The sequence below is a fragment of the Martes martes genome (genome assembly GCF_963455335.1).
Source record: "Martes martes genome assembly, chromosome: 11".
Taxonomy (NCBI): domain Eukaryota; kingdom Metazoa; phylum Chordata; class Mammalia; order Carnivora; family Mustelidae; genus Martes; species Martes martes.
The window spans coordinates 29,506,119-29,522,670 of NC_137899.1; the positions used below are offsets into that span (position 1 = coordinate 29,506,119).

Here is a 16,552-nt window from a genome sequence, read left to right on the forward strand (position 1 = left end):
TCTGTCTCTCTCTCTAATAAATAAATAAATAAAATCTTTAAAAAATATATTTAAAAACTGGGAAAATTCAATGATAAAAAAATGTAGAATATTCAAATAACGGGCTACTACTTAGCAATAAAAAGAGCAATCTACCGGTACATGTGATAGAAGAGAAAACTTAAAAATGTTGGTAAGTGGAGGAGCTAGACAACAAAACTGCACACTGAATGATTCAATTTATATGAAATGTCCAGAAAAAGCAAACTTAAGAGACTGAAAGTAAATCTGTCACCTGTGGCTGGGAGAGGAGCGTTGAAGGTGGGTATCGCTAGCAGACTCAAGGGAACCTGTTGTAATGACTGAAATGTTCTAACAGAAGATTGTGGTGATGGTCACACAACTCCACATATTTACTAGAAGTAATTTATTTGTACACACTTGCAATGTGTACATTTATGATATGTAAATTATACCTTATTAAAGTGGTTTAAATAATAAACAAAGAGCTATCCATATATGGTATTGCTACCAACTCAGAGCCAATGAGATCTGTCACATTTGTCTCCTATTTCTAAAAGCTCATAAAGATGGTAGACTAATGAAGAATGAAAATGAGCCAGTATTTCCACTGAAGACTCGGCTGTCTTTCGTACCTAAACATATTTAGTGTTCTTCCCTATTACACTTGCTAATTAGTCTTTCTAGCCTTGCAGATGTAGCCAGCCTGTTATGGAACTATACATAAGCAAGTATCTTTTTTGAAATCAGAAGAATTTCTTTGGCTTGTTTGAAACAGCTGTGTTTCTGGAGCCATAAGATGGTTTGAAATAAAAAAGAAACAGACGCATTTCTTGAACATTACATTTTGCTCTTTTTTTTTCCTGTTAATTTCTCTCCGAGAAAAGAGGAAATAACATTCGTTGAGGGTATAGTAAGTATAGGCTTTTGTGCTAAGTTCATTTGCAATTATGTGAGATACATAGAGCTGGTCTTATTGTACAGATAAGCAAATTTATTCTCAAAATTTAAATATGTAATAGAGTTGAACTCCAACTCAGGTCTTTCTGCTAAAATTCACAACCATTCTCTCCACTTTGCCGCCTTGTGTTTGGTTGAATAAAGGCGTTCAAAATCATTATACAGTTGTTGATCAGCACCTATAAGTCTATCTTTGAAGTTTTCAGTTAATAGTCAAAAGATCTATTTTCTAAAAATCATGGATCATTTAAAAGAAGAGTGTATTCATGTATTTCTCTCTGTGAACATCACAAAAATATAAATAGTGGTGCATAAGTAAATGTGGGTACACAATTATTCATATACATGTATAGGTATGAACAATAATGTTTGGCTTTATCTTAATTATTCCTAAAATTCTATTGTAATAATTACTTACATTTCAGATTTTACTACTGAATTACGAGCAAGCTGTAGACAAGGGTACGTGTGTGCTCATTCTATTATCCTAGCAATCAACACAATGTAAATCACATCAGGGGTGTTCAATAAATAAATATTAACAAATAAAAATTAAAAATTTATCCAATATGAGTTATAAAAACAGCTTCAAAATACATTTTATGCTGTAAAGCTTTTTTTATAGGAAGAAAAAAGTTTATTTATATTTTCTTAACATTGTCTATACATATCCTTAAAGTAATAGTTCTCAAACATTTTGGTTTTAATGAGCCATTTATACTCTTTAATATTACCAATGACCTCAAAGAGCTTTTGTTCATATGGATTACAAGCCTATTTATTTTCTGTATCATAAATTAAAACTGAGAATTTAAAACATTTACTCTTGAATTTAAAATAAAATCATTCTATATTAAAGTAATATATTTTTAATAAAAATGACTATATTTTAAAAATAAAATACTTATAAAATGGGTGGTGTTGTTTTACATTATTGCAAATCCACTTAACATTGAGCTAAATGGAATATAGCTAAATGCTCATATCTGAGGGATTTGGAAGGGAGGGGGATGGGAGGATGGGTGAGCCTGGTGGTGGGTATTAAGGAGGGCACATATTGCATGGAGCACTGGGTGTGGCGCATAAACAATGAATCTTGGAACACTGAAAAAATAAAATTAAATTAAAAAAAACACTGAGCTAAATGGAATATAGCTAAATGCTCATATCTGAGGGTTTGGAGGGGAAAGGGGTTGGGGAGATGGGTGAGCCTGGTGGTGCGTATTAAGGAGGGGATGTATTGCATGGAGCACTGGGTATGGTACATAAACAATGAATTTTGGAACACTGAAAAAAATAAAATAATAAATAAATAAACAAAAATAAATGCCCATATCTGTTCTGTGTACCACATGTTGTGATGGCACACATCATGCAACCTCCGAAGAACTCTACTGGGCATATTCACAAGAAAATGAGGTTGCAAAAGGCAAATGCTATCTTACCATTTTACAATGAAAATATTTTTGACTTTGTGGACCCCCTGAAAGAATTTTGGAAACCGTGAGGATCTCCTGCCCGAATTCTGGGAAACGCACAGGAGAAACAATTAACCCCCCCCCCCCCCACATTTCTATTCCAGTCTTCTATTTTGAAATTATTTCTGATTCCAAAGAATAAAAATATTTTTTTCTTTTTTTGTGAGGTATTCCTGTTTCACATAATTCTTATAAAATATTTTAATGCTATACCCTGTTAGGATGGTTTATTTTAATTTTTTAAAAGAGATTTTTTTAATTTATTTGAGAGCAAGAGAGAGAGCACAAGTGGGGTAAGGGCAGAGAGGGAGAAGCAGGCTCCCCACTGAATAGGGAGTCTTAAGATACCAATGCCCAATGCCAATGCAGAGCTTGATGCAGGACCCTGGGATCATGACCTGAATGGAAGGCAGACACTTAAGCAACTGAGCCACCCAGGTACCCCTGGAATGGCTTATTAAACTATCATAAAAGATAAACAGCTTTTCTACTTTCAGTGGGTTTATATAACCAAAATGAAAATGCATTATGACCATCTAGACCTTCTGTTAGTGAGGGCAGATATGCTACATTTTATTCTTCACTCTTTCCTTGCTTATATCCTCATCATGTTTATAAAGGCATTTAAATTTTTGGTTAGATAACTTTTTCACTACTGATGAAGCTACAGTCCACTGCTCATTTTCTCTAAATATGAAAAACAAACAAGAACTTAATTTTTTTATTATTGAAAGTGTCATACATATAAAAAAGTAATGCAAGCCTATAATAAAACCCAGTGTGGTCAACCATTCAACTCCAACCATTAACAGATCATGTTCAGTTTTTTTCATCTATTCCTTCACCACTCTCCATACAACTCATTTTGAAAGAAATTCCAGGTAAGATATTGTTTCATCCGTAAATATTTTAGTATGTATCTCTAAAAAAATCCTTAATTTTTATTAAAAACATTAACATCGAAGTGGAAATCATAGCCAAGAAACAATTGTAAATCTCTAATGTCACCAAATGTTCAGTTAAGCAAAAAAAAAAGGCTTTTGGTTGAGCGGCAAACAACAGAGTGATCAGTCAGGGACACAATGGCTCTGTGCCAGGGTTTGCCTGCCATTAGCTTAGACCTTCGAGACACTATTTGCCAAAGAAGTCATTTCTCGCTCTAGCTTTGCATATGCATGTATTTAAATCCCTTTGAGGTACTGAAGACTTATTTGAAAACAACCTGAATTGTTTCAAAACATTTAATTTACTAGGAGATCATGCTACCCAAGGACACATGGAAAATATATTCAGTATTAAATGATGCAGGGGAATATAATGAGGGAAAATATTTTTATTTTTGTATGGGTAAATATCAAAAGAAAAAGGGGCATGCTAGTAAACATATTGCTCAAAACAATGATTCTTGTTTCTCATTTTGTAAAATCTATATACAGAGGAAACTGAATTTAGTTTTCAGGCTAAAATATTTAAAATGAGATATCAATAGCTCTTATTTCTTATTTCTTATTTCTGTCTTTCTTATATTTTAAAACTTTTTTCCTAATAAAAGAAAACAAGTTAAAATAATGAGTTGCAAAAGAAAAGTAAGAAGGGGATGACTAACACAGTATAAAAGCAATAATACAGTTAAAAGATAGATACATTGATATAGAGTTCTGATGATTTAGTAAGATTTCTGTTGTTTGTACTAAAAAAAATGGCATTGCTGGAAAGTACTATGTTGTTTTGCTTTATGAGCTGGAGGGAACTGAAACAGTTTGTAGAAGTAATTATTCCATAGAGTTATTCCATTGTATTTATTCCAACTCATAGAGCCCATGGATTTTAAGATTCACCCCTGGAATTTTCATCAGTGCTTAAAATACAGTGTGCATGCAATAAAACTATGAAAGTTTAAATTATCTGTCTTGGGGAGGAGAAAAATTACCCAATCTTAAAAGGAAAACAACATTAGACTCCTAATCGATTCATTCTCTATGAAAATAAAGAGAGGAAAATTGCTCAAAGCAAAACCTGTTCCACATCATCATGCTCCATGGTCTAAAATATGCAAAGAACAAGAACAAGTAAACTGAAAACATATCTATTTTTGTCCTTTGTTATATCAGTCCTTGAAGGAAAAAAAACCTTCCAGCATATATACCATGTTAGATATCTCACCTACACATATGTTCATATATATATGTATATATACACACATGTATATACACACACATATATATGACATGTATATTTATGAATATTTTCTGTTAATGTACAGTGTCTATAAACACAAGGAATATATTTGAATGAGAATACAGGTACTACTCATATTTCAAAAAGTCATTAACTTTGACAGAATTTATATTGTGTCTCAAAGATCTAAACAAAAAACTTAAATTTATAATATAAACATTCCATTATCTTTCAAAAGCATCAAGATCATGAAACACAAAGATTGTGAAACTATCACACCAGACACAAGGAGGGTTGACAACTAAATGCAATATGAGATCTGGATTGGATCCTGGACCAGGAAAAAAGAAACTAAAACTCTAGATAAGGCTTGTAGATGTGCATGTGTGTGTTTTGAAGATTTTACTTTTAAGTAATCTCTACATCCAACCTGGGGCTTGAACCTACAACCCTGAGATCAGGAGTTGCATGCTCTACTGATTGAGAGGCACCCCAAGGCTTACAGATGTTTTAATAGTACCATATTCATTAACGTTCGCTTCCCAGTTTTGATCATCTTATTGTTATTAGATAGATGTTAACACTAGGGAAACTGAGTCAAGGATGGGCAGAAGAACTGACTGTACTACTTTCTGGGGAATCCAGAATTTTCCAGATATCTAACAATTTTTCAAAGTAAAAAGCTTTAGAAGCCTGTCAGATGCTTTGGTTCACATAAGAACGCAAACAAGTAAACAGACAAAAACTCAGCATAATTGATAATGTTCAAATTGACAAGTTATAGGGGGGGTTATTCCTTAGAAGAATCAGAGATCTCTACTTCCTGTGTAAGGAGGTTTTATAGTTCTAAAACCAGCGGCTATATTGTTCAGAACAATAATTATGGAGTATTATAATGCCATGTATGTATTAAAAGTGCAATTAAAGAAAAAATGACCTAAATGTGTACCACTTAGTAATTTGTCATATTAATGACCATGCCCTTAAAATCTTTTATTTTCAAAAGTATAGCCTAATTATTTTTTGAAATTCTCCAAAACACAATTTTTGATATAGAAGTAGTATTTTCTAAAATTTGATAAGTCATCTAAAGTGAAATCTAATACTTATCCCAATCTGACAATAAAATAAAAAGTAGATTATTTGATTTCCTTTACCTGAAACTGTGTGATCCTTCGAGTCTCTTGTTATTTTTATCCTTGCATGAGGAAAGATATAGTGCACAGTCTTCCCATTCATCTGCATAATCTAAGATACACATATGATAAGGTGAACAATCAATGTTTAAAGACACTTAAAATGCAACATACAGATTTACACTTGCTTTTTTAAAGTGTGTTGATTCAATCAATAAACAAAAAGTATTGCCAGCTTCTCAAATCATCACAATTTAAACATTTTACACTATATAATATTATTGATTTCTGAGGTGCTTGTGATCTTCACATTTATAACTAATTACTCTTGCAAACTGATTTTCTGTGTTTGGGAAATTGATAGTCACACTTATCAGGTTCTAAAGAATGTCTGTATCTATAGTAGTACATAGATGACAGTGATAGACAATGTATGTGAAAATGTGTGTGTCTCTGTTCTTGCTCTGGGCAGCCTAGAAATGGAAAGGTATTTCTAATTTTCAGCAATTACGTGGTGCTAGAGGAGAAAAGGCAGGAAAAAAAATCCTAATACTATACATCTTTATCACTCTAATAGGACTGCTTTATATTTGTGTTGCTTTGATTTTATTGTGGAGTTGTGCTTTTGCTATGCGTATCTACCAGAAGTGTCAATGTACATTGGATGCTGAGGCTAGCTCTACATAAAGAAAGCCTTTGCTCATTCTAATTCTTCCTGAGGCCTTCCTTTTATTCAAAGCTGTGTTCCTGGCTGGAGTTATTTCTCATTTACTGTTGACATTCCTTTGGGTAGAAGAACCAACCCTGAAAGCTATTGTTGTAAGCCTGTGATCCAAATTCTCATTATTGAGACTTGAATATGAGACTACTAGAGATTGCATTATCTCTGTTTCCCCCTGGCAAAATGAGACTTCTGAAAAAAAAAATTAGTGAATGCAAACCTGTGTTTTGTATTTTATGGTACTTTGCTTTTACATGAGGATCTGTGAAATAATAGGAGATAAAAATAGTGAAATATTTAGTCATATCTACATTAAGAGGATTTTATTAGTATGAAGTATCCCATCACCTTAGAAAAACTTGACTATAATTACAAACAAAATAAAGTTTAGTCAAGAGACATGCAATATTACCTATTTCAGAATGCGTTTAAGAAGTGTGTGAGAGTGCTAAACCCAAATATTAAGTGGAAGTTAGAACCCAAGAGATGTTGGTTTGTGATTCCTTGAATAGTCATGTGGTTTTAATGTGTAAATCCACCCGTAAGACTGTTAGAATTCTACATATTTAAAGTAAAATATGTATTGAGAAATGCAAGCTTAAATTATAGCCTGTAGCTTTTCTTCTCTTCAGGAAAGAATAAGCGTAATCAGGTTTCTGATGAACAGAAAACACTCCCCAAACAACAGCAGAATCCTGTTGAGTCCAGGGATATTATCTGAACTCTTCAAAGTAGAACTAAAATGTTGTTTGCAAGATTGTGAATAAATTATAGGCAGTATAATCAGTTCATCTAGATAATTTGTACCACTACAACTTTGTAAGCCACCGAAAACCTTACTTATTTATATTCATGGCAAGAGGAGTATATACATTTTTCCTTGATTCTCCCTGTCTTGTTTCCGCTGTGTCGGTATCTGTCTACCTCTGTCTACTTTCTTCTTCCCTCTCACTTTCTCTCCTCTTACTTTCCCTCCCTTCGTCTTTTCTCCATTTCCCTTCTTGCACTTTTATTCCTCCCTCCCCTCATCTGCATTTAAAGATCTCAATCTTTTTAAACTGAAATTTAAACCATGTTCAGTTATCTGTGTATCTGTTGCCCAGTCTAGGATAGCCATAAGATTTTCCAAATTTTGCAGCAGAGTTTTATCAGCTACCCAGTATCACCTTCTAATTTGTACGTATGATGTTAACAGAAGGGATGTTAGCATCTTTCTTTCCATACAATGTTGCTTTCAGAACATCTCACAGCACCTCCTGTAATTTCTATAGCTAGCATCATGAGCTCACTTAATAAATCAAAAACATTAAGCTGCCATAATTATGATCAAAGTGACCAAAAATCTGTAGAAAGCAGTGGTATCTGTCTTCCATGTATGAACTAGTTGGATCTTAGCTTTTTTCTAAGCTTTGCAGGTGAGTGTTCAAAGAGTTCTCCAGCAGATGGAGTTTAAGGGTCAGTGTTGCTTCTGCCAAGTAAGAGGAGGAACGATGGCAGGACTGATGTCAAGTAGTGCCCACACCTATTTCTCCACCATGTGGTCTCTGATATTACTGTCTTTTGGTGATTCTGCACCAAAGAGCTATCAACTTTATGTCTGCCACCAAAAGATTCTTCTTCTCTACAAATATTTTCACGAATAATTGAGCTGTCATACTTATGAAATAATAACACTTGTGTTAACATACCTTTGATTCAAACGGACATTCATCCTTTTTCCTCTCCTAAACACCATGCATGCTAGAGGCAGAGGAGAGAGTGTCCTTCCTGCATCCCACGTACTGTGGTAAGCACTGTATAGGACTATGGTGGATGGACTAGGGAGCCCCTGCTCTCTAGTTGCTCATAGACTTTGACATTATGCATGCAATATTATTGGAGCACAAAGGAAGAACACTTGCCCCGCTGTGTGGGAGGTGGTGGCGTTAGGATGAGAGAATTTCTTGTAAGATGAGGCATGCAGATGGAGTCCTAAATGATGAGTAGAGAGCCGAGATGAGAGCAGAAAGAGTGTTCAGGGAAAGGGAACAAGACATCCAAAGGCCCAGAACAGAGAGGAAGAATGGCTCTCTCAGTGGAGCTTAATTTCCTCAATATTACAGTTGCATGAAGATTGCAGTAGGCAAGGGCTTTAGTGCAGGATGTGGAGGCATTCGGTACTAGTCAAGAAGTGTTGACCTTTATAATTACCCTGTACAGGCTATTAGCCCTATTTATAAATGAAGTGAATAAAGCAAATCTGTTTCCTTTCAAATAGATACATAATATATTCAAATGTATATATTCAAATAATAATATGATTTTGAGTCTAATAAAAATTCAGAAAACATTTTCTGTTTCTCATATATTTTTATATGTTATTTTTTAAGCAGATAAGTTCATGTTTGTATTAATCAATTTGGTTTTATTACTTTTCCCTCCAGGGCACTTTATGAGTATAAATTCTTGTTATGTGTAAGTTTCCAAATAAAAGCATCTGGGTTTATTAGAACCAAGAGCTCGATATTACCTTTTTATGATTGGAGATGAAACAAGTGAATAAAATGAGAACGCCATTTTGATATTCTTTCTAGACCAAAACACAGTTATGATGAACTAATGACAAAAACAGTACAGGAAGATAAATATTAATGCAAAACCCCATGAATTTTGAGCTTTATGTAAATGTAATCAAAACGTATGTCATCTTCTATGTAGCTCGTTTAGAAAAAAACTATATGTAGAAAAACAAAGAAATTATTGGCACAAATTTAGCACATTTGTTACTTTTCTAAAGAAGGTTGAGGATTACCATCGGGAAGGGGCACATAGTGGTATCTGGGGCAAGCATATTCCCTTTCTTGGTCTGTGTGTTGGTTATATGGTTGTTCACTTTGTAACTAGTATATAATTCTGCCTATTTGCTATTTTGGTAACTGCATGAGTAGTTTTTTTGGTCTGTATGTTAGTTATCAAAGTAAAAAAATGTAAAAACCTTATAAATGTAAAAAATAACTTTTAATAAGAAGTTACACATTATTTTATTACATTTACTTATAAATAATTCTACCAAGGATCCTCACATTTTCTACTTTATTAAAAATAGCAGGAAATTCATGGAATGATTCTTAAATATATTCTACTTAATTTTGGCATTATATTGGTCTGTATTTTGTTTAAATACAATGGATTATATCCTCAGCAGATTAAAATCATAAAGCTGCAGATGTTAATAACAGAAAACTAGAACCAAAAAGTGCCATTAAGGTCATTAATGTTTCATCTACATACAAGAGAATTCCAGAAAATATTTTTTGAGGTGGACACAGATTATGTTAAAATGTATCTTTCAAGAACACTGGTTGAATAAATTAGTTGAGCAAGACTATTCTAAATATCCATGGCAATAGTAATGTCATAAAGTAATTGAACAGGAACTATTTTCTAGCTTTCCATTTATATATTTCATCTTATTAAGATTTCTTTAAAGGATTTGTGCTTTCATTGACTTAATATGGGTTTGTGGGAAAAAATAAACTTCAAAGAAACAAATGAGACAGGTAAGATATAAAAAGCAAGTCAATAAAGATGGTTCTTACAGTAAAATATATTCAAGGAAGCTATTTTCAACTGACAGATTATTCTAGTGATTGTAGATAAAAAGAGGTAAATTTACATTTTATAAACATGTTCAGGATGATTTTATTAATTTTTCGTGCTCATCAGGCTGATCTAATTGATGAGACGGAACTACAGATATAAATACAATTTTAATAATAAGGTAATCTAAGAAAGGTCTAATTCAATTGTCTGATACATTTAAATGGAGTACAAAGAAATGGAAGAATATGGACATGTATATAGAGGTAAACACAGCCATAAACCAATTTTTTTTTAAAAAATATTTCATTATTTATTTATTTTCATCATAAGTGCATTCCTTAATCTCCATCACCTATTTGATCCATCCATGTTTACCATGTTTACCAGAGGGGAGATGGGTGGGGGATGGGTCTAAACTATAATCTTATTAAAAGATATCAAAAACTGAAAAGAATTTATAACATATAGAAAATAGTTCTAGTATTTCTAGAAAATATGATAGCATGTATAAAACTACTACAGAACAAAATTTTGAGATAAAGAAATTCTTTTTTTAAAAGATTTATTTATTAATTAAAGAGAGAAAGAGACAGAGCAGGGGAGGGGCGAGGGAGAGGGAGAATCCTAGAGCAGACTCCTCACTGAGACTGGAATCCATCCCCGGACCCTGAGAGCATGACCTGAGCCAAAGTCAAGAGCTGGTCCCTTGACTGACTGAGCCACCCAGGTGCTCCCAAGATACTCTACTTAACATCTTGAAATTTGTCCATGAAAACTGAAATTCCTTTGGAAAGAAATCAAATTTGACTATAGATATTATCTTTTCAATGGCACTTACATGTGATGAAAGTCATCTCTTTTATGCTTTAATGTGACAAACACTGAAGTAAATCACAGTAAGTTCATATGGTTTACCTTTGATTTTCAAAACCGAGTTGTATTCTATATCAGAGAATCAGTAATCAGACCGGATTATTTAGGAATTAATGTATAAGAAATAACTCAACTCTCTCTTCTCTGAGTATTTTAAAGTTTAGGGATACACAGTCTATAAATATCTGATGTCTTTGGGCAACTGATTTAGGCCACTGGGCTTACCAGAGGAATCTCCCTCAATTTATCTAACTTGATCTCCTATGTGTCTTTCAAAATTCACTCAAACACCACCTCATTTGCTCTAAAGTGAATATGACCATGAATTTTGACATCACATTTATCTAACTGTGAAATTTATCTCTAAGTTTTAGTTTCACCTATAAATAGATATTAATTGGGGCACCTGGGTGGCTCAGTCAGTTGAGCATCTGACTTGATTTCAGCTCAGGTATTGATCTCAAGGTTGTGAGACTGAGTCCTGCATGAGGCTCTGTGGATCAGCTGGTAGTCTGCTTGAGATTCTCTCTCCCTCTCCCCCTCCTTCACCCTCCCCAACCCCTCCATGCTCACACACACACACACACACACACACACACATGCACACACTCTCTCTCTATCTCTAAAATAAGTAAATCTTAAAAAAAAACATAAATAGATATTAATTAATAGTATCTAGTTTGAGGGGTTTTTTTAAAGATTTTATTTATTTATTTGACAGACAGAGATCACAAGTAGGCAGAGAGGCAGGCAGAGAGAGAGCCTTGTTTGAGTTTTTATGATGATAAAAATCTAAAGAGATATATAAAAATATAATAGACTCTAAAATATAAGTTCCCCTCTTTCCCAAAGTGAAGCCTTCCCTTTCCCCAGCTGACTTGGTTTGGTCACCCCTTACTTGCTATTTCTTAACACCCAAACACACTGTTATTGGAAAGCACTAAAATTACCCTTATCTATTTCACCCAACATTCTGTAAGGTCTTTAGGAGCTACATGAATCAATTGGGATAAATCGGAGGGCGAGACGAATCATGAGAGACTGTGAACTCTGAGAAACAAACTGGGGGTTTTGGAGGGGAGGAGGATGGGGGGAGTGGGGTGAGCCTGGTGGTGGGTATTAAGGAGGGCATGTATTGCATGGAGCTGGGTGTGGTGCATAAACAAAGAATCTTGGAACACTGAAAAAATAAAATTAAAATTAAAAAAAAGGGATCTACATGTATTGTCCCTGCATAATAGTGTTTGGTATGTTGTACAAACTTAACTATCTTTTATGGAAGAAAGAATCAATTAAATTGCCCAGTAGAAGCACCACAGCTACGCTGCAATGTTGATATCCAGGGATGATTAAGTAAGGTACTTAATATTTTAAGTTACTGAAAAAAAAATTTTTTTATGAACTTGAATGACAAAAGTCCCATGCATTTTAGAATAACTGAGACCAATCTAGGATGACTGTTTGATTGACTGATTGACTGATTAATGAATTGACTGGATGATAAATGGAATTTTTTGTAGCAGTGGGGGATAAATCTAAAAGAGATTTCTCAATATAGCACTTACTTGCTCTTGATGTTGACTAACTGGTCTAGAGTGGACCAATCTTTCTGGCAGTTTGCGATCCAGACCATGTCCATTTTCCAAACGGGACTCCCTGGGTTTGTCAAACCAATCTGTTTCTTCACGACGCAGATGATAGGCTTTGGAGACCAAGGAAATATCAAACATTGCAACCACAACTAATACAGATGACAGAGGACAGCAGATGTTCCGAAGTACCAACATGCTCCAGGCTTGTTAACCATTCATGCATTTCAAATACAACTCCCAAGACGATGAAAAAAATCATTTCCAATACTATGATGAAAATGTTGTACCATGGAATAACTTAGAAAAAAATAATGTACACACCTGTTCAACTTCTCAGAGAAAAATAAAACAAAATTAAATTTTAAATGAGAATAAATTTAGATAGTCACTGAATAGAAGAACAAGTGAATATTCCTCAGAAGTCATTCAATTCAACCTCAACCCTTCGGTTCCTACGTCCTCCTCTCTCCCAACTACTTATAACTTACCACTAAAATCTAAGGAAAATGGCTTCCTTCAGTATGGAACATTCTGTCACTTTCCCACTAAACTATAAATCACTACTAACATGCAGCTGCTGGCTTTAAACATCAAGTGAGTATTTTTGAAAACATGACATTTCTATGACATTTGATAAATGAAAACACTCATTTCTAAGAGGATCCCAGGTATTATTCAAGGAACATATGTGCCATACTACCTGGCAGCCTACAATTAAAACATATTTAGAATATTTTATTAAAAATTAAACAATTACTTTCCATGTAGCCATGGATTTAGGAATTAGGTTGAAGAGTTGGCTAACTGCTTTTTATATTTATAAGATGACAAAACTTGACATCTTAAAATATTTTTGAAAATTTAACCATATTTAAGTACATAATTATTTAAGTGATTCATCCCATTCAGTTCTTTATTTCCAACGTTTTTTAAAGCTATTAAGTAACCAAAAAATCCCACTTTACTTGATATATAGAATTTGGCTTCATATACTGCTTTATTCTTTGCAAAACAATACCTGATTTATAAAAAGCATCTCTGGAAATATACTGCTGCTTTCCAAATGGCAGCTGGAGCAGTCCTCCAGTTCCTATCCTGAAGATTTGTTGATGGTGCTATCAACTTAGGTCTCCTTGAAATTCTAGCATCTACAACACCGTACTTTTGAGTTCTCCTAATTCACCATAGTTTTCTTTTACTGTCTATATCCTTGATTGTCTTTTCTTCCAAAACTTCCTAACATATTTTTTTTCCCCAGGCAAGTTCCATTATATCTTTGCTGGTAGGACTAGCAAACCCATAGCATACACACCACTACTCACCTCCATAACTCCTGTGATCTTGATCCTGTGGTCATCTCCTGTGAATAACCACAGCATTTCTCCCCAATAAATATGATGATAGATGATATGTCATAATTTAGTCATTCTTCGATTTGAGGAAATGCAATGTTACATACCTGGTTTGTGGTCATATGTGCTCTTATCTGATCTCTAATAGGAGATTCTAAGCTGCTTGAGGATAAGGTTCAGATCTTCTTTTTTTTCCCCTCCCTCAACACTAAAAACAATGTCTTGCAATGCCATAAGATTCAATAAATGTTTGGGAGATGAATGAAACAGAAAAATTAATCGTCAACTAGAGAAAGAAGTTAAACACCCTAATTATGATACACTTATTAAAAAATAAATATTAATCTATCCCTTGAACTTTGATATTTATATAATCTTGACTCACAATCTCCATGACAATATATTATGGTTTTTCATAGTTTTAATTTGACACTAAAAACTAAACTTATACGAGAAAATATTTAATGTAATAGATACTTGGTAAGTAAATTCCAAATGAATCTATAATGTAAACATTGATCTCTTAAAAACTTACTAGACTATTCCCAACCATAGTAACACTATCTTATTTTACTTCTCACATATTCTTATTATTTGTTTCTCATGAAAAAATAATCTAAACTGATTTTAATAAATGTATATCTTGAATTATATAGTACGTGTTTTCACTTGAATATAAAACTTTGCAAATTGCATTTGAAACACAATCCTTCAAATTATGTTTTCTTGGGTATGTCCATACTAATAAAGCAGAATTTGAACCCGACCCAAATTTCTCCAATTTGTTTCTGATTATATACTTTGATTGCCTATTATTTCTTACAAAAACTCAATATGCAACTAAGTTAGGATGTCTGTCATGTTTTGCATAAAAGTTTGTAGATCAATCAAGTGCAACCAGAGTGAATGAATCTACTTTTACATTGTATTCTGTCTTCATAACTTATAGTAAATTGGACATAAATACTAGTTGTTTATAACTGCAACTGTCTGATCTGCCATGGTAGATCTGTACTTTAAAAATTAAATTTTAGTATATGTGCTGCTGAAGTAAGCACTAAAAATTAAATTTTATAAAAATTTCCAAAGTAACTTAAATAATTGCCTGAAGATTAACACCTCCTTGTTTTAAACTGATGATATTTTCTTGAAATCTTAAATGTAAAATAAAAGTAACCTATTTTCAGGTGTAGCATTATCTAAAGTTATAGGAATAGTATAATTCTATTCACTATCAAATATTGGTTGAAAACTTTGTTTTCAAAGAGACTATATTGATTTTTTTTTTTTTTTGGCTTAGAGTACACTTCGAAAGAATGTTTTCAACAAAATATTTGTGTTTGTAGAAGTAAATATAACTAGAGTAAATATAACTTATATAAGTTATATTTACTCCAAATCTGTTCCAAAAAAGGGTTTGCTCCAAATCTGCTCCAAAAAAAGGGTTTCCTACTCTGTACTTAACTAACCATACATGCACATCAAATTGTGGACTTCAAGCTGATGGCCATAAATACTAAGCAATGTAAATTATGCTTATTTAGATTTTACCTCAAGTGAGCTATTTCAAAATTAACTAAAGTCATATAGAAGATATCTGAAAGATATTCTAAGCATCTATAAATTAGAGTTTAATTGAATTTGGAGAAAGCACACAACAATTTGAAGGCAGTTAAATTTGCTTTTGTCTACTCAATATTAAATAGCCTGTTGGTATGTTACACGTCTCAGAGTGGTCTTTGTATCAGTGAATTACAGATATAGCATATATTTGGTAAAAATTTATTTAAAAATTTCTTTGTATTTCATGAGTTTACAAATGAGTTAGTAATTAGGAAAAGTATTTTCTACTTTTTCCCTTAATTACCCAAGGAAGCCCAAGATTTCAAAAGAAAAGTAGGTCTCTGCTTTACCAGAAGAAAAGGAATATGTTCCGGTGATTTAAAAGCAAAAAAAGAAAAAAAAAAGTAACATTTTAAATCATACAACTTCTAAGAATAATCACTACAATTCACACACATAATATTACGTATGTAATTCAATTTCTTATACAAGTTGTCCTTTGTCTAATTCTGTATCCACATGTTTTTTATGACTAAATTTCTTGTCTGGTTAATTTTTAAATACGTTTTAGTTTAATTGTGTAATTTCATCTAAATTTCACTTTAATTATTTATTTCTTTGGTATCATCTTTACAATTTCATAATTTTGTATGCTGCATGACATCTCATCATCTACTTTATGAAAACATTACTTTTCATACAGTCTTTGACGACTAGGAATATACATCATCCAAACATATCAATGAGAAATAAAACATCTGGTTATTTTTATATGGTTGTATGTAAATAAATACCACATTTTGGAGTATCTAGAAAAATCTAAGTGTCTGGTACCATGTTGATAAATATCCATGAAGAGTAAATGAATTTGTCAAATTTTCTCAAATATATGCTCCATGCGCACACATAGCCTTAGGTGTTCAATTATACCATAAACCTGTTGAAGTTTTTGTTTTATCTTATTTAGCAATATGATTATTGAAGAATCTTTTTATTCCTCTGTAGCAATCGTTGTATATGTATAAAATGTGTGTAAAATGTGGATTGTGAAAAAAGTAAAGAAAGAAACTGTTTTCACATAATATCATAACTCTTGCTTAACCAGAAAAATTCAAAT

General features: G+C 32.8%; 1 protein-coding gene across 1 annotated transcript in view; it reads right to left on the reverse strand.

Annotated features, from left to right (window-relative positions):
- PCLO (piccolo presynaptic cytomatrix protein) overlaps window positions 1-16,552 on the reverse strand; it is a 397,938-nt gene that overhangs the window by 120,629 nt on the left and 260,757 nt on the right. The window contains exons 8-9 of the mRNA XM_080818063.1: window positions 12,494-12,630; window positions 5,774-5,864 (exon numbers count right to left, since the gene is read on the reverse strand). Of these exons, the coding sequence (XP_080674189.1) occupies window positions 5,774-5,864; window positions 12,494-12,630 (228 nt within the window). The remainder of the gene's footprint in view (window positions 1-5,773; window positions 5,865-12,493; window positions 12,631-16,552) is intronic.